This window comes from Chiloscyllium plagiosum, unplaced genomic scaffold (genome assembly GCF_037043375.1).
Source record: "Chiloscyllium plagiosum isolate Xiang-an unplaced genomic scaffold, Cpla_swu_hap1 HiC_scaffold_15, whole genome shotgun sequence".
Lineage (NCBI taxonomy): Eukaryota > Metazoa > Chordata > Chondrichthyes > Orectolobiformes > Hemiscylliidae > Chiloscyllium > Chiloscyllium plagiosum.
Window position 1 is genome coordinate 39,792,022 of NW_028270153.1, and position 24,197 is coordinate 39,816,218.

The 24,197-nt window shown below is 40.8% G+C and overlaps 1 protein-coding gene across 3 annotated transcripts in view; it reads left to right on the plus strand.

Annotated features, from left to right (window-relative positions):
- The first annotated feature begins 6,372 nt into the window (after nt 1–6,372).
- The window catches only part of ttpal (tocopherol (alpha) transfer protein-like), a 33,776-nt gene continuing 15,951 nt past the window's right edge, over nt 6,373–24,197 (plus strand). The window contains exons 1-4 of one of the 3 annotated variants that reach the window (XM_043710304.2): nt 6,373–6,833; nt 8,666–8,818; nt 19,882–20,359; nt 23,343–23,536. In XM_043710304.2, coding sequence (XP_043566239.1) covers nt 8,780–8,818; nt 19,882–20,359; nt 23,343–23,536 — 711 coding nt within the window. In that variant the 5' untranslated portion in view covers nt 6,373–6,833; nt 8,666–8,779. The remainder of the gene's footprint in view (nt 6,834–8,665; nt 8,819–19,881; nt 20,360–23,342; nt 23,537–24,197) is intronic. The other 2 variants (XM_043710305.2, XM_043710306.2) reach the window with 2 other exon arrangements.

The window sequence follows — 24,197 nt, forward strand, 5'->3', positions numbered from 1 at the left end:
ATGGGAATGAGGGGTTTATACCCAGAACATCGATTCTCCTGCTCCTCGAATGCTGCCTTACCGGCTGTGCTTTTCCAGCACCACACTCTCAACTCTGATCTCCAGCATCTGCAGTCCTCACTTTCTACCAATGTATGTATAAACGCATGTAACTTATGCACTGGTGATATGGGCCAACTATTGTTAAAAGATAGCCTATGGAAATACTCTTTGTTGTGGTAATAGTACTTGTTTGATAAAAATCCATATGATGTTTTAGTTCTTTAAATGTTTAAACATCATGCACAATTTCAAGTCAAGAATGCCAACACTGATGCAAAACTCTCACTGATATCTAGTAATTTAATCAAAAAATGGCCATCAGTGTGTGATAACAATTGATCATGGCTCTCTTTAACACTTTCCCTCCCTATTTTTCCTAATAAACCTGTTCAAAGATGTCATTACACACCTCTGGAGCAGTTTGGACTTAAACCCCGACCTCTCCATCCACAGCGCCACAAGAGAGCCCAAAGATGCTCTCAGCATTTGCGCAATACTTCCCCATACATTGCAGCTAAAAGTGAGTGCTTGGGTCTGCCACATTTTGATGCATTGCTTTAAACCTTTAGTGTGTGCCATAATCTGTGATTTATTAATTATAATGTTTTAGTCTAAATATTGAGGCATCTCCAGGAAGAAACAAAGTTATAACTGTTTACAAATTAAATATTTCATCTCAATATTCAGTTTGTGAGCTATCATTTAATATTTTTAACAACTTACCTTCATTTATTATATTAAGAGTGATTTTGGTGCCTGATTTTCAATGGAGTAGAGAAATTCAATTAATTCACTACTAAGATGGAAAGAAGAATGCTATGATTATAACCACTCATCAGAGAGGAAGCAAAAATCAGAACAGATTCAATTAGATTAGATTACTTACAGTGTGGAAACAGGCCCTTCGGCCCAACAAGTCCACACCGCCCCGCCGAAGCGCAACCCACCCGTACCCCTACATTTACCCCTTATCTAACACTACGGGCAATTTAGCATGGCCAATTCACCTGACCTGCACATCTTTGGACTGTGGGAGGAAACCGGAGCACCTGGAGGAAACCCACGCAGACACGGGGAGAATGTGCAAACTCCACACAGTCAGTCGCCTGAGGTGGGAATTGAACCTAGGTCTCTGGCGCTGTGAGGCAGAAGTGCTAACCACTATGCCACCATGCCGCCCACTACAACATTGATAAAAAAATTAAGGATATGTTAAACATTAAAAAAAATTACAAAAAAATTGAGGACAGACAGAGCGAGCACTCATTTAGGGAACACAAAGAGCTGAAAGACTGGCTCAAAAGACACTTTGAAGAATGATTTTAATAACCCAGAATCAGGAAAGAAATCTGAAAGATGAAGGCAGAAATATGTCAAAAGCTAAGATGTGAGGCATAAGTCATCCCAAAGAAAAGGAAAATAAGGAACAAAGGCAGATATAAAACATATAAAATCAACCAACCTCAAGGAAAAAAAGAGAGAGATCCATTATTTTCATGGCATGCCTATAATTAAATGTCATTTTCATTTACAAGTTCGAATATTGTGAATTTTGCTCTAAACAGTCAGCTTAGATAACAGTACTGCGTTTTTAATTTTGGAAGCATTTCTTGCAGTTGGTAGGATTTCACAGCTCTAAGTAGGATGGACATGATGGTCCAAAAGACCTCAACCTTTGCTGTGTGAATTCAGAAGCACTGGAGAAACAGATTCTCAAAAAAATTGTTTCCATTTATAGCTCTGTGTGTAAAACAAGTGCACAGAATGCTTTTAAATGGCATAGACAGTATTAAGCAGATCCTCAACAACATGAATAAAATTAAGATGGTGCAAACTTCAGTGTTGAGCTCAGTGGATGTTACTATCCAGTACTGAGGATCTGAAATTAGAAGTAGTACTATTATAATAAAGCTCACATTCCTGTGTGGGAAATAGGAAATGTAGTTTTCTGCAGGTGATATAGAAATGTAATTGTTGTTAAGTGCTAGTGGAGTGTAATGTCTGTAGATGGGGAAGGGGTGAGACATTATACAAACGGTCCTGGAATTCTTATAGCATGTAGTATACTTAAGGCTAAGACTTTAATGAATATAGGAGATCTTTTAAAGAAGTAGTTTTAAAGAAAATAGTTTTAAGCTAGGAAATAACTATGGAGTGTTGTAGCTGACCACAAAAGAAGAAGTAAGGGTATTTTCACAATAAAGCTTATAGTAACAGAACAAGGAATGCAGTCATCCAAGGACACAAGGTAGAGGAATTGAGTTCCGGAGTCCTGAGGTCATGATGCAGTTGTATAAGACTCTGGTGCGGCCGCATCTGGAATATTGTGTGCAGTTTTGGTCGCCATACTATAGGAAGGATGTGGAGGCACTGGAATGGGTGCAGAGGAGGTTTACCAGGATGTTGCCTGGTATGGAAGGAAGATCGTATGAGGAAAGACTGAGACACTTGGGGCTGTTTTCATTAGAGAAAAGAAGGTTTAGGGGTGACTTGATTGAGGTGTACAAGATGATTAGGGGGTTAGATAGGGTTGACAGTGTGAACCTTTTCCCGCGTATGGAGTCGGGTATTACAAGGGGGCATAGCTTTAAATTAAGGGGGGGGGGTAGATATAGGACTGAAGTTAGGGGTAGGTTCTTCACTCAGCGAGTCGTAAGTTCATGGAATGCCCTGCCAGTAGCAGTGGTGGACTCTCCCTCTTTATGGGCATTTAAGCGGGCATTGGATAGGTATATGGAGGATAGTGGGTTAGTATAGGTTAGGTGGACTTGGATCGGCGCAACATCGAGGGCCAAAGGGCCTGTACTGCGCTGTATTTTTCTATGTTCTATGTTCTATGACACGGACAGCCTGATACATAGATAAGAAAGAGAAAAACAAGTGAAGTAATTATCTTAAGGTTAGTCCAAATAAGGGAATGAAATGAAATAAATTATGATAGGGTAAGAATAGGGAAAAGGGATGTGAGCCTGCAACACACAAACTGTACAAAAATGATTGCATAACTGATATCTTTGTACTTTTTGCCAGGCTAGCGGGGTGCCCGGACTTGCAAGTTTGTAATAAATTGTCCTTGTTTCCATGGCTTTGTCTCCAGGTGATTTATAAGTAAGTTTTGTTTCTAACACCTGTAACAGACAGCCTCAGTGAACTTCCAGATTCAGCAATGGATGGTGAACTGAAAGATACTTTACTGTTACTTGTCCAGTCTGGCAGCCTAATAAGCATCAGTTGATGAAAAAAAATACCTTGACAGGAGCCACTTGCCTTGCTCGAAGGCTGCAGGTTAGGTTCCAATCAGTGTTAGAACTCTGTGACCCCCTCCTTGGTGAAAAAATTAAAACACTGCACTTGGCTTAGATCAGGTCAGAGAAGTGCTCTGTAAAGTTCCTGGTAGGTAAAATGATTTGCTAATAGCCTTCCTACTCCATTATGATGGCATAGGATGAGCTAGTGCCTAGGATGGGGAGTTTAAGTCAAAACAGTTTGTGGTGAGGAAGTCTGTTCCTTTGGTAACAAAGTGCTTTCCTCTCCCAGTTAGCTGAACTGCTAGAAGCAGTTCCAGATTGAGGTTAGTTTCTATCTCTCAACATATCAGGACCTGGGCTTGTGAATTTCCTTCACTACAATTCTAAGGATTGGCAGCTCAAAAACACTCTCAGATGTTTATAAAGGTTTCCAATTTGGAGTCACTTAATTATATATATTAACTTAAAGCACAAAAAGATGTACATTCCAAGATGTCTATCCGAGTGTTTATGCTTGTTTAGAATAATGTTGAGTCCATTATCTAAGGAAAGCTATGCTGGCATTGGAGACAGTCCGGGGAAGGTTCACTAGGCTGAGACCAGATATGGTGGGACTATCTTATGAGGAGAGGTTGAGTAGTTTATGCCAGTACTTATTGGAATTTATAAGAATAGGAGATGACTTTATTGAAACATATACTTTTCCTAGGGGACTCCAGAGAATAGATACAAAGAGGTTATGGGAAAGTCTAGGACAGAGGGCATAATCTCAGAATAAGGGTCGCACATTTAGGACAGAAATAAAGGATTTTTTCTCAACTGGTAGTGAATCTGGAATTCTTTACCACAACTGGGTCATTAAATTCAAGGCTGAGGTAGACAAAATTTTAATCAGTAAAGGAAACAAGAGTGATGGAAAAAGGCAGGAAAGTGGAGGTGGGGATTATCAGATCAGTCATGATCTTGCTGAATGGAAGAGCAGATATTTTGGACGAAATGGCCTACTTCTGTTCCGATATCATATGGTCTTTTATGATTAAGCCTCTTTCCAAATAATTGCACGTAACCTGATAAACACAATTTTTGTTCTGTTATTCATGGAATATGATCATCGCTGGCTGGGCCAATAATTATTACCCAAACTTAGTTGTCTTCAAGGTGATGGAGGTGACCTGCCTTCTTGAACCACCGCACTTCATATTTTGTGGTTACACCCACCGGGCTGTTTGGAAGGGACTTCCAAGATTTTGACCTAGTGACATTAAAGGAATGGCAATATATTTCCAAGTCAGAATGGTCAGTAACTTAAACAGGAATGTGCAGGTGATGGTGATCCTGTTTATCTGGTGCACTCATCATTTTAGATGGTAGTTCCGGTGGGTTTGGAAAGTGCTGTCTAAAGAGCCATTTTGTACATGGTACACACTGCTGCTACTGTACATTAGTGGTTCAGGGAATGTATAATTGTTGATGTGTCAATCTCGTGGGCTGCTTCATCCTGGACAACATCAAGCTTCTTGGGTTTTGTTGGAGCTTTTTTTTTGGTTTTGACATCCAAGCAAGTGGGAGGTATTCCAGCACATTCCTGATATGTAACTTGTAGATCAAGGACATGCTTTGGGAAGCTGGAAATGTGTTGCTGGAAAAGCGCAGCAGGTCAGGCAGAATCCAGGGAACAGGAGAATCGACGTTTCGGGCATAAGCCCTTCTTCAGGAATGAGGAAAGTTTGTCCAGCAGGCTAAGATAAAAGGTAGGGAGGAGGGACTTGGGGGAGGGGCGTCGGAAATGTGATAGGTGGAAAGAGGTCAAAGTGAGGGTAATAGGTCAGACTGGGGTGGGGGCGGAGAGGTCAGGAAGAAGATTGCAGGTTAGGAAGGCGGTGCTGAATTTGATGGATTTGACTGAGACAGGGTGGGGGGAGGGGAAATGAGGAAACTGGTGAAATCCGAGTTCATCCCTTGTGGTTGGAGGGTTCCTAGGCGGAAGATGAGGCGTTCTTCCTCCAACCGTCGTTTTGTTGTGGTCTGACGATGGAGGAGTCCAAAGACCTGCATATCCTTGGTGGAGTGGGAGGGGGAATTGAAATGTTGAGCTACAGGGTGGTTGGGTTGGTTGGTCCGGATGTCCCAGAGGTGTTCTCTGAAACGCTCCGCAAGTAGCCGGCCTGTCTCCCCAATATAGAGGAGGCCACATTAGGTGCAGAGGATGCAATAGATGATGTGTGTGGAGGTGCAGGTGAACATGCTTTGGGAAGTCAAGAAGTGAGTTACTTATTGTAGTATTCCTATTCTTTGACCTAATCTTGTAGCTGCAGTATTTATATAGCTCATTCAGTTCAGTTTCTGGTCAATGATAACCCTATAATGTTGCTAGTGGATGTTTCACGATTGTAATGCTGTTGAATGTCAGGGGGTGATAGATTCTTCATTCTTTGCAATGATTTCTGTTTATAGGATGTTTTAATTAAATATCTCAAGGCACTTCATAGAAGCATTAAGAATCTTGCATCACAGTGGGTAATGTCCCTGCTTCTGAACCAATAGCTTCAATGGTTGCCTCCTTATCCAAACCATGAAGACTGAGGCAAGTGGGTCTGTGGGTCAGATCTGTCTTTGTTCAGAGAAGTCAAGATGAAGATATTCTACCTTGTATATTCTACAGGCTGCAACAGCGACGATACCAACTGTGATAACAGGCACATGACTTCTCAGAAGGAACAACTGAAGGAATAACATTTGTGAACGACTTGTACTGGTCTACTTTTTTGCATATTTCATTATGGAGCCATGCACATTCATTTCCAAGTATTGTTCCTTTGCAAAACTTATTTGTCTCTCTCAGTTTCACACTGCAGTTGTTAGTTTGCCAATACATCTATTCATGTGGCATATTACCTCCTTTAGATCAAATGGAAAGCAAAAAGACTCTAACCAACTGGATGATACTGGACTGAGTCAAACAGCCTTGGTTCCCCATTTTCAATAACAACAAAACAAATCTCAATCTTTTTTGATGTCCCTGTGATGTTTCACCAGGATAGCACATAGTAGGATCCGGATAATTGGTTTTCGATTCCAGGTTAACAACCCCATGTAACAACACACTTACTACAAATGAATAGAATTTGTGACTAACGTGTGGCATTTTGGTTTCGGTTTAGAAGGTGGATGCATTTCAAGGCAAACGGCGTCGCTCTTTTTAATAATAAATCTCATCCCTAAAATTTCTGGATAAGACGATGAGTAACAGCGCTGTGTGGACCATTATATTTTACGTCCTCACGCCTCATTATTCGGTTTTCATGTTGAGGGTTTGACGCCCACTCACTGGTGAGTGAGCTGATTTCTCAGCCTCGCTTGTTGCCTGCTAATGTTGCACATCTCTTGCCCTGCTGTTCACTGTTCGTGGATGAGCTGTTGGCGGCGCCGGAGCCCGCGGAGCTGCGGCTGGAGGTGAAGCAGCGCAGCCCCTTTTCCCAGTCTTTCAGTGTTCCTGTCCCGGCCGAGTTTCTGACCTTCATCCCGGCACCGCAGAGTGGGCAGGTTAGTGAGGAGCCTAGACTTCACTAGCAGCTATTTCCCTTTCCGCAAGGCAGACGCTGCAAACACTGACTGATTGTCCAGCTCGGCAGCTCACCTTTGTTACGTTGTTTTATTGTCACATTCTGAATCTGTTCTTAGCCGAGAATCAGATGCCAGGATTGAGCTCTTGTTTTATTGTTAGATATGCTGTACAGGCTTTTTGCAATGCAACTGTGTCTTGGAGTCTGTTCTCACTTCCTGGTTGTGGCCTGATTAGTATTTTTTTATTCAGAATATTATGACGGGTATTCACTGACTTGAAAACAGCTGACCCTTATCGGATAGCATATGTTGCCTGATTGGTGTTTCTTCTGTTAATGTAATCGCCTAATCTTCTCAAAGGCTAGTTAACACCGTCATGGATGTCAAAGGCCTAAAGCTACAACCTCTCAGATTTATGCCCAATCAGATTTCTGCGTATATCAATGATAAATTAACGAACAAATTAACCGTGACCAGCCCTCTAAAGGCTTACTATAACAAACCTTAAATAGAAACTCATGAAATGAAATTAAAATTTGTCGTTTGTTGGGGGTAGGGAGATTATTGCCACAGGAGCTGGATTGCACAATCAGTCACAGAAACATACCCAAGCATGGTATGTTTTTGTGGCACAGTGGTAATGCTCCTATCTCTGATCAAGTTGATTAGAAAATATCTCCCAGGCATGGTTCTCAGAATGGTCCTGAGGAAGGGTCACTTGTCCTGAAATATTAACACTGATTTCTGTCCACAAATGTTGTCAGGTCTGCTGAGCTTTTCCAGCAATTTCTGATTTGCAGTCTTATTCGGCCATTGACAATTGCCTGGACCTGTTAATGGCCACTTTGGCTAGGCCCAGGATCAGACTCATGAAGAGACATTCTGACAGAGGTCTTCAAAATCAAGAGTGGGCTGGAAAGTATGGATAAGGAAAAGGAACAAGGGCAAGTGGGCATAGATTTAAAGTGACCTGCAAACAAAGCAAGTGTGAAGTGAGGAAAAACTTTTTCACTCAGTGAGTAGTTACGATGTGGAAAGTACAAGAGAAGCAGGTTTGATAGAAGCTGGTTCAGTTGAAGCTTTCAAGAGGGAATTGGATGATTATTTGGCTATAATTATTGTGCAAGGCTATGGGTGAAGAAGCAGGAGATTGGCACTTGGTAAATGACACTCATTTTAGCAAGCTGGTGTAGGCATGATGGGCCAAATGAACTCCTTCTGCATCATGATACTTCTGTAATTCTGTGATCCTCGCCACGCCAAGTGACCAGAGATCAGGAACATGAGAATGAATTGCAACCAAAGTTGAAGAGCACTCAGACACACAATATGAGGGGCTGCAACATCATAAAAGTCCGTGAAACTACTTAACTTATGGTTGCAGTGTCCTGGTGCATGCAAGACCCACCAAACAAACTGTGTGGTAAAGGAGGGGACTCCTGGTTAGAGCACATCCCACTGAGGGTTCCCCACTACCTTTGGAATGCCACATGCATTCAGATGGTTGGCGAAGGTGTGGTATGAAGGGTGTGCTGCTGCAGTCAGTACAAGAAACCTGTCTGTGCACAGTGGAATAGCATGGAGGTAATTTCTATGATGCAGCTCAAATTGTAGGGCTGGGATTTTAGACTCATCTATGTGTCTGTGTCAAAAGCTGCTCATTCTCTAATGGATTAAACAAGTTTTACTCTACTCAATTGTATTTCCCATCATCTTTAAGCATGTAGGACTCAATACAGTTGTATAATTATTAGTGTAATTTCTGTGTAATTTTCTCACTAGGAAATAATTTCAATCAATTCTTGCTCAAGTCCCACAGATATCAAGGCTGACAGTCCAGGGCACTACAGAGGGAGTGTACTTTCAGAGCTGCTGTCTTTCAGATGTGACGTTAAAGCTGAGTTCTTGTCTGCCCTCTCAGGTGGATGGGAATAATCCTGGGACACTGTTCTGAAGAAGAGCAGGTGTAAATATTAACCTAAAATTTGCTGGGTTAGCCCAAATGAAATGAAATAAGCATAAACATATAAAGTCTAATAATTATAAAGTCCTTGGCTTTGATGTGCTTTGTGTCTGAAAGAATGGGTTTGGATTTGAATCCTTTTTAATTCAACAGAAATAGACTGAACTGTCATGACAACTCTGAAAGGCTGGAGTATTTGTTTAAAACAGACCAGAACATAAGAGGTGATAATGTGGACTATTTATCACCTAAACAGAGAGTACTTGATCATAGAATTGTGCTGCGTAAGGTGCCAGCAATGTATTCTGAAGGTGTAGTTTAGCCACACCATTTCATGGATGATGGAATTGTCCCCAGTCACCTGGATGGGTGTAACTCTCCAACAAAGAGAGTTGAGAAGCTCCACAAAATTCAGAACAAAGCAGCCTGCTTGATTGGCACCCCATCTGCCACCTTAAAAATCATTCACTTCCACTCGTGGCACTCAGTGGTATCAGTGTGCCCCATATACAAGATGCTTTATGGCAGCTTGTCAAGTCTTCTTTCACAGCACATTCTAAACCCATGACTTCTACCACCTAGAAGGGCAAAGGCAGTGGGAACAGAAGAACACCAGAATTTGCAAATTAACTGGCAAACCCCACCCCATTCTGACTTGGAGCCATATTGCTGTTTCTTCACTGTTGTCAAAATCCTAGAGCTCCCTTCTCAACAGCATGTACTGCAGCAAGTCAAGAAAGTGACTCACTACCAGTTGTTCAGCAGCAGTTTGGAATGGACAATAAATGTAGGCCGAGCCAGCAAAGCCTATTAACTGTGAAAGAGAAAACTAAATCTTTAGTCAATGTAAAGTCACTATCTTTTCAGGCTTATAAATCTTGAAAGGTAAACTGTGTTAAGTATAGATGAGTTAACAAATTTTTCCAACATAATGTCAGTAAGCCAGGGTAATTGTTATTGGTCCCTGTCAGCAATTACATGCCTCTAGCCTCGATCTCATCAACCTAAGGCAGTCCTGAACACTGGTTGAGCGCAAATTCAACATCTTCCTCACAACTGTGCTATTACCGCAATCTCTTTCTCCCACCTTCCTCTACTGCCTGACCCCCAGATTGCGTGACCTCCAAGCTCAGCTTCTTGTCTTGGTAAACTGTAAGGAAATTTTCAATAATCCATAACAACTAGTTACATGACATTTAAAGTACATGACAGTCTCCTGTGAGACACTGGGCTCAATTTAAAAGTATACATTACTATTAATGAAGCATTCTGGATAAAGACAACAAGGCTACGCATTTAAACCTGGCTAGCTCCTTACAGGACATCACTTTTAGACCCCAATGGGTGGAACAAATCATGTGATGCCTGTTAATCCTTTCAGATACCAACTGCTTGAAACAACATTCCCCACAAACTTTGTTTTTTGGTTATTAAATTCTTTATACATTTGATTCAAATACATTAAGTACACTTACTGTCACTCCATCACTTCCCAAGTCTCTGACTTAATAAACTAAGTCAATCCAGCAGTTTGACTGAGTTTCCTGATTGAATATGTATTGAACTGAGTGAATCATTGTTTAACCTTGTTCCAGAATTGGCAAGATTTTGATTTTAAACTCTGTGTTGTAGTTCGCTGCTCGTTGCTGATGAAGTTTCCATTCTTTCTGACAAACATTGTTGTCTATCCATGGGCCTGATTTGTGGGGTTAACAACCTTGGAAAGATAGGGAGCTGAGATTAAAGTCTTCTCTCAATCAGTGGTTCTGATGAGAAGCCACATTGTAATGCACTGGAGCAGTGCTTCAGTAGAACTGTGAAGTCTGTGTTCTTTTGACTGTTTGGACTCGCAGGTAGATAGGATAGTGAAGAAGGTATTTGGTATGCTTTCCTTTATTGGTCAGAGTATTGAGTACAGGAGTTGGGAGGTCATGTTGCGGCTGTGCAGGACATTGGTTAGGCCACTGTTGGAATATTGTGTGCAATTCTGGTCTCCTTCTTCTTATCAGAAAGATGTTGTGAAACCTGAAAGAGTTCAGAAAAGATTTACAAGGATGTTGCCAGGGTTGGAGGATTTGAGCTATAGGGAGAGGCTGAACAGGCTGGGGCTGTTTTCCCTGGAGTATCGGAGGCTGAGGGGTGACCTTATAGAGGTTTACAAAATTATGAGGGGCATGGATAGGATAAATAGACAAAGTCTTTTCCCTGGGGTCAGGGAGTCCAGAACTAGAGGGCATAGGTTTAGGGTGAGAGGGGAAAGATATAAAAGAAACCTAAGGGGCAACTTTTTCGCACAGAGGGTGGGATGTGTATGGAATGAGCTGCCGGAGGAAGTGCTGGAAGCTAGTACAATTGTAACATTTAAGAGGCATTTGGATGGGTATATGAATAGGAAGGGTTTGGAGGAATATGGGCCAAGTGCTGGCATGTGGGACTAGATTGGGTTGGGATATCTGGTCGGCATGGGAGGGCTGGACCGAAGGGTCTGTTTCCATGCTATAAATCTCTATGACTGTATAACTAGTGATCTGTTGAAATCCTAAAATGGTTACAAATTTCTCAAATATCTTTGACAATCTGGTCCATTATTGGATATAAGCACATCTGGGATTACATGAGTGACACATTTTTCAGGTGGCATCTTGACAACTGAACCCACAATGATGAAGGATCATACTTCACTATCATAACCGAATCTAATGCTGCCTTCGATATATCTTGTCACAATTATCATAGGAACAGAGAACAAAGGCCATTCAGCCTGTCAAGCCTGCTCTGCCATTCAGTATAATCATGAATACTTTAATGCATTTTCCTCACTCCCATTCCCATAACCCTTAATGTCATTGGTAATTAGAAATCTATCAATCTCTTCCTTAAAGCTAATCAAAGACTGAGCTTCCTGTGGTAGACAATTCCAAAGGTTAGTAAAAAAAATTCTCTCAGTACTAAATGACATCCCTCTTATTTTTGAATAATGTCCCCCATTCTAGACTCCCCAATCAGGGCAAACGTCTTATTGGCATCCACCCAGTCATTCCCTTCAATTATTTTGTAAATGCCAATTAGATCACCTCTTATTCTAGTCATAGAGCATGGAAACAGACCGTTCGGTCCAGCTTGTCCACGTTGACCATGTTTCAAAACTAATCTAAACTCGCTTGCCTGCGTTTGACCCATATCTCTCTAAACCAGTCCTATTCATGTACTTATTCAAATATCCTTTAAATGTTGTAACTGTATCTGCATCCACAACTTCCTCTTCCATTCATGAACTACTCTCTCCGTTTTAAAAAAAATGTTGCCCCTCATTTCCTTTTTAAAGCTTATGACCTTTAGTTTTGAACTCCCCCACCCTCGAAAAAAGACCCATGCTATTCACCTTATCAATGCCTCTCATGATTTTATAAACCTCTATAAGGTCACTCAGTGGAAAAAAAACCTAGCATATCCAGCCTGTTTATATATCTCAAACCCTCCATTCTCAGTAACATCCTGGTGAATCTTTTTTGAACCCTCTCCAATTTAGTAAGATCCTTCCTATAGCAGGGCAATTAGAACTTCACACAGAAGAGGCCTCACCAACATCTTGTAAACCTCAATATAATGTTCCAACCCCTGTACTGAAAGGTCTGAGCAATGAAGACAAATGTGCTAAATGCTACCTTAATTATTTTGTCTACTTGTGACACAAATTTTTAAAAAAATGTACCTGAACCCTTGGTTGTCTCTGTTCAAAAATATTACTCAGGGCCTACTATTAACTGTAAATGTCCTGAACTTGTTTGTTTTACCAAAATGCAATAACTTGCATTTATCCAAACTCCAACCACTGCTCAGCCCATTGAATCAATTGATCAAGATCTCTTTCTAATCTTAGATAACCGTTTTTGTTGTCCACTACACCACCAATTTCAGGTTTCACAACATCTTTCCGATAAGAAGAAGGAGACCAGAATTGCACACAATATTCCAACAGTGGCCTTACCAATGTCCTGCACAGCCAATTTGGGTGTCATCCACAAACTGAATAACCATGCCTCCTATATTCTCATCCAAAGCATTTATATAAATGACAAAAAAAACCAAATTCTTTAAAATTCTAGTGAATACCCAGTTAGCCAATATCTTTTCATAAGATAGTCCCACCATCCCAGCAATAAGTCAAGTGGACCTTTGTTGCACTCTCTCAATGACATAATGTATTTCTTGAGATAAGGAGATCAAAACTCCACGTAGTACTCAGATGCAGTCTACAATTGAAGCAAGACCTCATTACCCCTGTACTCAAATCCTCTTACATTAAAGGCCAACATTCCATTAGCCTTCCTAATAGCTTGCTACACCGGCATGTGAGCCTTAACTTATCTCTTACCACTTATAAAACATCTGCACATCTGTTTTTCTGCCAAAGTGGATAACCCGATATTTTACTACATTATATTCCATTTGCCATGTTCTAACCTACTCATTAAGCCTTTCTAAATCCTGAAGCTGTTTTACACCTTCCTAACATAATACCTTTCCATTCAGCTTTTCTCCTTTCTGCTTCTAATTTCGAAATATTACATTTTGCCTCCACCTCAAAAACCATTGAAATATGTTGTACCTTATTGCAGTCATAATGAGAATCACCCATTTATTTCCTGCTGTTTTCTGTCTGTTAGGCAATCATTAATCCGTAAACAGTATGTAACTTCTTATCCAAGGAACTTTGATTTTACAAACCTACCTCCTGTGAGGAACTGTAAAACTTCAACAAGGTTGTCAAACACAATTTCCCATTTGCAAATGTATGCTTTCTTTGCTGAATCAGGCAGGCATCTATCTCATTATATAATAGATTCTGTCATTGTTCCTCCCACTGATGTAAGATAACCAGGTACTTCCTGGTTTTCTTTCCCACTCTGTTAAATAGTGGGGTGACATTTACACATTCCTGATGAAGGGCTTGTGTCCAAAATGTTGACTTCCTTGCTCCTCGGATGCTGCCTGACCTGCTATGTTTTTCCAGCACCACACTTTGACTCTTGACGCTTACTACCTTCCTATCTACAGGAACCATTCCAGAATTGATAGAATTTTGGAAGTTAATCACCGTTGCATCCAATGATCTCTGTAGCCAACTCCTTCAAGGCCCTGAGATATAGACCATCAGGTCCTGAAGATTTACCAACTTTCAGCTCCATTAGTTTTTGTAGCACTGTCTTTTTCCCAATGCTAAGTTGCTTAACTGTTCATTCTCCCTGGAACCTTGGATGCCTAGTTATGGGTGATTTCTGGTATCTTACATAGCAAAAACAAGCACAGTTTAATTATTTATTTAGCTGGCTTCTCTGCAGTATCTCTCTGTTTCCCATCACAATTTTTTCTGAGTTTGATTGTAATGGGCCCACATTCATGTTAACCAATTGTTTCCTTTTATTTACTTTTTCTGTTTCTTTTTGCGAGATTGCATTCTCCCCTTCCTTTTCAGTTCCTTGGTCTTCCATTGTTGTACTCCACAAGGCTTCCAATACTCAGAATTACTGCATTTCTGGAAATCTTACAGACCTTCTTTTTTGGTCTCATTCAATCCTTGAACATCCTTTGTCAGCTACGGTTGACTGACATTTTTTTGATGATTCTAACGTGTAACGCTCAAAACTATTCATTCCCCTTAGAATAAGTATGAGCTTACTCTGAAAACCCAGCAAGTTATTCCTGAAGGGAAAGTAGAGAAAACAAAGTCTTAAACACAAAAGAAACACCCAACTTTTACTTTAAAGATTGGTGATTGGGTATGGTTAATATTTCCAATCAGCTGCTTTCCCTGCAAACATGGCATCATGTTGCCATTATTCTCAGTACAGTTAAGCCAATCAATTTCTGTCTTATTTCCTCACCCACTCACTCTTCTTCTGGAGACTTCATTTCTGGGCACAAACCTACTTAAATCACCTCGTTCTATCTCTGCCCCAAACTCTCACTTTGACCCAATCTCCCAGTTATTCACTCTGTCTCAAGTTTACTCAAATTCACAACTGATCTTGGAGGAACCTTTTTGGGAGAGGTCACAGCACAGAAACAGATAAGTAGTTTTAAGTGTGGCCTTACAGTAAGTCTGCAGTAGTGAGTAGAGTGGGTTCTTTCTTGATTATATGTTTTATTGAGATATGTCTCTTGATTAAACTTAAAATATAAGCAATAAGTATTAAGTTAGCCTGGAGCAGTGTTTTGTAGAGGAATAAGACTGTGCTGTTTTCTGGGTCTGCAGATTGGAAGAAGCAAAAATGGCCCTTAGTAGAGTGATGTGCTCTTCTTGTCAGATGTGGGAGTTTAGGGAGAGTTTTTGTTATTGAGGATTATATCTGCAATAAATGCAGTTGGTTGTGAATCCTATCAGATCAAATGGATTGTTTGGAGACACAGTTAGAAGCAATGAGGAATTTACAAGAGCAAGGGGGTGTGATGGAACACAGTTGTAGGAAGGGAAAAAAGTCACAGATACATCACATAGATGGGTTAACTGAAGGAAAGGTAAGAGAGGTAGGCAGGTAATACAGGAATCTTTTGTGGCTATCCCCATTTCAAACAAGTTTGCTGTTTTGGAAAATGTAGGAGGTGATGGATTCTCAGGGGAATGTGGCACGAACAGCCAAGTTTCTGGTATTGAGACTGGCTGTAATGCAATGAAGGGTACGTCGGGTTACAAGAGATCAATTGTATTTGGGGACTCTCTAGTCCAAGGCATAGACAGACTTTTCTGTGGCGAGCAGCTAAAAAATCAGAATGGTGTGCTGCTTACCTGGTGCCAGGGGTGAGGATGTCTTAGAGAGGTTGCAGAACGTTCTCAACGGGGGAGAGGGGCCAGCAGGAGGTCATTGTACACATTGGAACCCGGAACCAATGACATAGGAAAAGAAAAGGATGCGATCCTGAAGGGAGAATATAGAGAGTGAGGCAGGAATTTAAAAAGGAGGTCCTCGAGAGTAGTAATACCTGCTCTACTCACGGTGCTACGAGCTAGTGAGGCTAGGAATAGGATGATAGAGGAGATGAATGCATGGCTGAAGAGCTGGGTGTATGGGAGAAGGATTCACATTTCTAGATCACTGGAATCTTCTGGGGTAGAAGTGACCTGTACAAGAAGTACACATTGCACCTGAATTGGAAGGGGACACATATATTCTGAAAAGGAGATTTGCTAGAGCTGCTTGGAAGGATTTAAACTCATAAAGTGGGAGGGTGGGGCATAGGGAGATAGTGAGTAAAGAGATTAATCTGAGACTAGTACAGTTGAGAAAAGAAGTGAGTCAAACAGTCAGGGCAGGCAAGGACAAAGCAGGGAACAAGTTAGGACTGATAAATTATTTCATTGCAATAGGCCTGATAGGGAAGGCAGATGAACTTAGGGCAGGGGTGGGATCATGGGGCTGAGTATCAGCAATTACAGAAACATGACTCAGAGGACTGGCAGCTTAATCTTCCAGGATACAAATGCTACAGGAAAGATAGAAAGGGAGGCAAGAGAAGAGGGGGAGTGGCATTTTTGATGAGAGATAGCATTACAGCTGTGTTGAGGGAGATATTCCCGGAAATACATCCAGGGAAGTTATTTGGGTGGAACTGAGAAATAAGAAAGGGATGATCACCTTATTGGGATTGTATTATAGACCCCCAATAGTCAGAGGGAAATTGAGAAACAAACTTGTAAGGAGATCTCAGTTATCTGTAAGAATAATAAGGTGGTTATGGTAGGGGATTTTAACTTTCCAAACATAGACTGGGACTGCCATAGTGTTAAGGATTTAGATGGAAGGGAATTTGTTAAGTGTGTACAAGAAACTTTTCTGATTCAGTATGTGGATGTACCGACTAGAGAAGGTGAAAAACATGACCTACTCTTGGGAAATAAGGCAGGGCAGGTGACTGAGGTGTCAGTTGGGGGGTACTTTGGGGCCAGCGACCATAATTCTATTAGTTTTAAAATAGTGATGGAAAAGGATAGACCAGATCTAAAAGTTGAAGTTCTAAATTGGAGAAAGGCCAATTTTGACTGTATTAGGCAAGAACTTTCAAAAGCTGACTGGGGACAGATATTCACAGGTAAACGGATGGCTGGAAAATGGGAAGCCTTCAGAAATAGGATAACGAGAGTCTAGAGACAGTGTATTCCAGTTAGGGTGAAAGGAAAGTCTGGTAGGTATAGGAAATGTTGGATGACTAAAGAAATTGAGGGTTTGGTTGAGAAAAAGAAGGAAGTATATATTGGGTACAGATGGGATCGATCGAATGAATCCTTAGAGTATATAGGCAGTAAGAGTATACTTAAGGGAGAAATCAGAAAGGCAAAAAGGGCACATGAGATAGCTTTGGCAAGTAAAATAAAGAAGAGTCCAAAAGGTTTTTACAAATACATTAAGGACAAGAAGGTAATTAGGGAGAGAATAGGGCCCCTCAAAGATCAGCAAGGCAGCCTTTGTGTGGAGCTAAGGGAGATGGGGGAGATACTAATCAAGTATTTTGCCTCGGTGTTTACTGTGGAAAAGGATATAGAATGTAGGAAAATAGATGGTGACATTTTGAAAAATGTCCATATTACAGAGGAAGTAGTGCTGGATGTCTTGAAATGCATAAAAGTGGACCTGATCAGGTGTACCCTAGAACTCTGTGAGCAGCTAGGGAAGTGATTGCTAGGCATCGTGCTGAGATATTTGTATCATCGATAGCCACACGTGAGGTGCCGGAAGACTGGAGGTTGGCTAACGCTATGCCACTGTTTAAGAAAGGTGTTAAGGACAAGCCAGAGAACTATAGATGGTGAGCCTGATGTCGGTGGTGGGCAAGTTGTTGGAGGGAATTCTGAGGGGCAGGATGTACATGTATTTGGAAAGACAAGGCCTGATTAGAGATAGTCAACATGGCTTTATGTGTGGAAATCATGTCTCACAAACTTGATTGAGTTTTTTGAAGAAGTAATAAAGAGGATTGATGAGGGCAGAATGGTGGACATGATCTGTGTCGACTTCAGTAAGGCATTCAACAAGGTTCCCCATGGGAGACTGATTAGCAAGATTAGATCTCATGGAATACAGGGAGAACTAGCCATCTGGATTCAGAACTGGCTCAAAGGTAGAAGACAGAGGGTAGTGGTGAAGGGTTGTTTTCCAGACTGGAGGCCTGTGACCAGTGGAGTGCCACAAAGATTGGTGCTGGGTCCACTACTTTTTCATCATTTATATAAATGATTTTGATGTGAGCATAAGGGGTATAGTTACTAAGTTTGCTGATGACACCTAAATTGGAGGTGTAGTGGACAGCAAAGAAGGTTACTTTGGATTACAATGGGATCTTGATCAGGTGGGCCAATTGGCTGAGGAGTGGCAGATGGAGTTTAATTCAGATAAATGCAAGGTGCTGCATTTTGGGAAAGCAAATATTCACAGGACTTATACACCTATGGAGTGTTGGCTGTACCAAGAGACCTTGGAGTGCAGGTTCATAGCTCCTTGAAATTGGAGTCGCAGGTAGATAGGATAGTGAAGAAGGCATTTGGTATGCTTTCCTTTATTGGTCAGTGTTGAGCACCAGAGTTGGGAGGTCATGTTGCGGCTGTACAGGGCATTGGTTCGGCCACTTTTGGAATATTGTGTGCAATTCTGATCTCCTTCCTATCGGAAAGATGTTGTGAAACTTGAAAGGGTAAGAAAATACTTACAAGGATGTTGCCAGGGTTGGAGGATTTGAGCTTTCTGGAGATGTTGAATAGGCTGGGGCAATTTTCCCTAGAGCAAAAGAGGCTGAGGGGTGACCTCATAGAGGTTTATAAAATCATGAGGGGCACAGATAGGGTAAATAGACAAGGTACAAGGTCTTTTCCCTGGGGTGGGTGACTCCAGATCTAGAAGGCATAGGTTTAGGGTGAGAGGGGAAAGGTATAAATGGGACCTATGGGGCAGCCTTTTCACGCAGAGGGTGGTGCATGTGTGGAATGAGCTGCCAGAGGAAGTGGTGGAGGCTAGTACAATTGCAACATTTAAAATGCATATGGATTGGTATATGAATAGGAAGGGTTAAAAGGGATATGGGCTGGGTGCTGGCAGGTGGGACAAGATAGGGTTGGCATGGACGATTTGGACCGAAGGGTCTGTTTCTGTGCTGTACATCTCTATGACTTTATGACTATATGAGATGAAGTTTCCCTCACACTGACCAACTCTGACTTACTCGAATTATGAGTCTGCCATTGAAAACCAGTACCATTGCACCAGGCCACTCTTGTACAATCTTGCTTTAGCAGACGTGGAAGTGCTTGCCAGTGTCAGAACCTTTGGCATTTTCACTTTGGTTGCCACAACCCCAGCTATGCACCACTTTAAACACTGCAAGTCAGGACGGTAAGTGACTGTACTTTTGGAAAAGTCATATCTGTGAGAGGCATGTTGGCTCCATGTTTTACCAACAGGGACCTGGGAGTCCTGGTGGAGAGGAGGGTTATCCCCCTTCCCAAGGAGCACTAGAACTTTGCAGCCTGTTCCAACGTTGCCTCTTGGATCAGTGTGTGTTCTCCAGTCCAAAGGAACATGCAGCAATGCCGCAAGAAAGTCCTTCTGTGTTCCACTAGACTAAGTGTCACCATCTCTGTGTCTCTGCCACCTCCTGCTCATTTCTCCTATTCTCACTGTTGCATTTGGTGTTTTCCCTCAATGACTCATCCACCTCATCCTCCCCAAACTACTAAATCTCCCTTCCCAGCCAGATATATAGCATTGGATGTTATTGTGAGCAAGAGTGCCTGTCATAGATTAGGGTAAGTTGAATGCCTTGGATGCAATTAGGTCCTTTTGCTATTATTTAACAAAACAAAAGGAATTCAGGCTTGCTAACATTCCTGTAAAGTCAGTTCTCGAACATCTTGGTATGAAGGAAGTAATGACACAAAATGTCATCATTTTAAAAAATATATTGGTAGATGAGGGGTTTTATTTTTGTTAGTTAATGCATTATGCTGTTTCAATGGATAATGACGCATTGTAGATTGTAAACAAATAACTACTTTGATTATCCATTCTTTCCATTTAGCATTTTTTAATGGAAGCAGAATCTCACAAAGCACTGATGGCAGAAGAGAGTGCTTCCTGTGATGGCGATGCCCCTTCAATGCCACTAGAGCTTCAGTTACAAGCCTCCCCGAAAGCACAGCCATATGTGTGCACTTTGAGTCCACAACTGATTGCTAAGGCACAAGAAGAGCTTCAGGAGAAACCTGAATGGAGACTGCGTGATGTGCAGGCCCTCAGAGACATGATTTTAAAAGAACAACCAAACTTAAAAACACGTTTGGATGACCCCTTCTTATTGCGTTTTCTCAGAGCTCGCAAGTTTGATTATGACCGGGCACTGAAGCTTTTAGTGAATTACCATGCAAGCCAAAGGACTTGGCCAGAGGTGTTTACAAATTTGAGGCCGTCTGCAATAAAACATGTTCTAGATTCTGGATTTCTTACTGTTCTACCTTATCCGGATCCATTTGGTCGGTGTATCTTGGTAATTCGACCAGGTAAATAAACAGAATTGAACAAAATTCTTTTTGAAAAACATAACATAAGGTGTTAATATAAAATTGAAAGCTATCTCATTATCCAGGCTTAAATTTAATCAAAAAATCCAGACTGTGTGCAATGGTAGGATATGTACAAAGCTATTGGAGTTTCCTTTTTAATTCGTTTGGGATAAGGACATCATTAACTAGACCAGCATTTATTGTCTGTCTTATTTGTTCAGAGGTCGTTAAGAGTTACCCAAATTGTGACTACAGACCTACAACATGTAATAATACTACACTGGATTTTTTCCCTAACCAGATGGATTTTTACGACAGTCGACAGCTATGTGGTCACCTCTGTAAGCCAGCTCTGTATTCCTGATTTTATTGAATTCAAATTTCGCAGTCTGCCATGATGAGGTTCAAACCCTTGTCCTAGAATATTGGCTGTGGTTTTGGATTACAAATCCACTGACATTACCACTATGTCACTGCCTCCAATAGATTGAATAAGTTAGTATGATTCTAGTCCTATAAAAAAAATCTTCCTGCTGGACCAAAATAGTGCTCAGTGACACTTACATGCTGATGAAATATTTACATAATTAAAATCATAGGATTGTTAATTACAGATCGGCAGTATGCTTTGGGTAGCAATCATTGGTTATAGAGACATAGAGATGTACAGCACGGAAACAGACCCTTTGGTCCAACTTGTCCATGCTGACCAGATATCACAACCTAAGGTAGTCCCATTTACCAGCACTTGACCCATATCCCTCTAAACCCTTCCTATTCATATCCCCATCTAAATGCCTTTTAAATGTTGCAATTGTACCATCCTTCACCACTCCCTCTGGCAGCTTATTCCATACACGCACCACCCTCTGTATGAAAAGATTGCCCCTTTGGTCCCTTTTATATCTTTTCCCTCTCACCACTAACCTATGCCCTCTAGTTCTGGACTCCCCCACCCCAGGGAAAAGACTTTGCCTATTTATCCTATCCATGCCCCTCATGATTTTGTAAACCTCTGTGAGGTCATCCTCTCAGCCTTTGATTCTCCAGGGAAAACAGCCCCAGCCTATTCAACCTCTCCCTATAGCTCAAATCCTCCAACACTGGTAACATCCTTGTAAATCTTTTCTGAACCCTTTCAAGTTTCACAACATCCTTCTGAGAGGAAGGAGACCAGAATTGCACACAATATTCCAACAGTGACCTAATCGATGTCTTGTACAGCCGCAACATGACCTCCCAACTCCTGTACTCAATACTCTGACCAATAAAAGAAAGCATACCAAATGCCGCCTTCACTATCCTATCAACCTGCGACTCCACTTTCAAGGAGCTGAGAACCTGCACTCCAAGGTCTCTTTGTTCAGCAACACTCCCTAGGACCTTACCATTAAATGTATAAGTCCTGCAAAGATTTGCTTTCCCAAAATGCAGCACCTTATATTTATCTGAATTAAACTCCATCTGCCACTCCTCAACCCATTGGCCCATCTGATCAAGGTTCTGTTGTAATCTGAGGTAACCTTCGGTGTCCACTACAATTCCAATTTTGGTGTCATCTGCAAACTTACTAACTATACCTCCTATGTTCATATCCAAATCATTTATATAAATGATGAAAATTGGTGGACCCATCACCAATCCTTGTGGCACTCCACTGGTCACAGGCCTCCAGTCTGAAAAACAACCCTCCACCACCACCCTCTGTCTTCTACCTTTGAGCCAGTTCTGTATCCAAATGGCTAGTTCCCCCTATATTCCATGAGATGTAACCTTGCTTACCAGTTTCCCATGGGGAACCTTGTCAAATGCCTTACTGAAGTCCATATAGATCATGTCCACTGCTCTGCCCTCGTCAATCCTTTATTACTTTTTCGAGTACTAAAATTTAAGTTGTATCGTACTATTGCTGACAATTAGCTGATACCATTCTACATTGTCTCCTCACCACTCAGCCATCTTTATTTTGGGAAGGCTGCATGTGTACTCTTATTTGTTATTTAACTCGGTTTTCAAGGCAGTAATTTACACGGACAAATGTTACATCTGTTATCAGAGACATTACTGACAATTGTACGCAATTGAGAATGCACAGTTTTAAACATTTTAGAAATCCAAAAACCATTTTTAAAAGATTTTCCCAGAGGAGCAATGAAGCTAAATATTTTTTATTAAATATATAGAACTGTATGACATTCTATACTTTATTTGTTTTCTGAACTTATGATCTGCTTTATGAAGGTTTATTTTTCCTCTCTCTTCCAAAAATTATCTTTTTAGTTATTTTTTAAGCTCACATTCCATTTCTGTGTTTCTCTTTGCATTCACCATTGTGTGAAGTCCTTGATACCTGACTGAAAAAGGTTACCAAAATATTTGGTCTTTACCTACGATCAAATTGAGGACCACCAGTAATCCCCATACAATAGTGAGGATTTTTTCTGTTTTAGTTTATGTAATTATTCAATTGTTTAAAAACAAGGAACGTGTACTCCTTTTGAATTGAGGAAGGTCCTGAAGACAGTGATTCTTGAGAACTGGCTGCAATAAGATAACATTTGGAGAACATAGCGCATATTTTATACCCACGTACTCATGTACATCCCTTCTAGATCTTTAAGGAATTCTGTGAAATATTCAAGAACTAATTATTTGCTTTTGGGCCTTTTTTGTCATAAGAGTTAACAGCAAAGGGTTAACCTGACAAAAATATCATCTGAATTCAAATATAAGGTGACCCAGTACAGTCCTCGAAATATGTACATTTCCTGTTGAAGTGAATTGAAAATTAGAGATTTAGTTATCGTAAATTTTTAGATATTTTTCAATACTACCTTGCCATGAAGTTTTAATAGACAAATATTCATGGTTTGAGGTTTCTCAAGTTATATTATTGGCCAACAAAAAGGTTATTGTATTTTTAGGTGTAAGTTTAAAAACCCTTAAGCACACAGCTACTGAATGTTTCTTTATATTGTAGGAAAATGGAAAATCGGTGATTATCCCATTACAGAAAACATTCGTGCCATTTATATAACATTAGAGAAACTTGTTCGAGCAGAAGAAAATCAGGTGAATGGAATAGTAATCCTTGCAGACTACAGTGGAGTTACTTTGTCCCAAGCTGCACAACTTGGTCCATTCATGGCCAAAAAGGTCATTGGAATTCTTCAGGTAAATATAAAACTCCATTTTTTGTCACCTAACATTAAGCAGAGCTGATATCAACCCTGATGTGCCTCACCGATAGACTTTTACATTTTTTCTTTCTCTGTCAAAATGACATAAAATATGTAACCAATTCAAGAAATTAAATTGCACCACTGCAGTTCAATAGCAATTTGGGTCTAAAGATGCTGGTGCTATTTTTTATTTAAATTCTATCAAAGCTCAAAACAAAACATTCCAAATGAGTGCAATATAAAGTGAGATTCCTCGTGAATTTAAATCCAAGCGGTCCTAAAAGTAAAAATAAATTATTTACCTTATTGCTGCTATGTTTTCTAGAATTATTCACTTCCACATCTTCCAGGACCAACTACTAAATAAGGCTATTAATTTGTTTTCTATCTTCATGAGTCAATGTCCCTGATTTACGCTTTATAGTTATTGTTAACAATTTATTAGGATTCAATTTATCTGCACCCCCTAGAATAGGTATCTCTGAGGTACCTACTCTCCAGTGCAAAAATTGATGGTTTATTTAATGTCTCCTTGTGATAGAAGTGTCCTTTAGTGAATTAATCCACTCCACGTCTCTCCTCATTGACACACAATCTAGGCTTTAAATGCTTTTAATCTCATTATGGGGAGAAGATAGGAGATTGCTACTAAA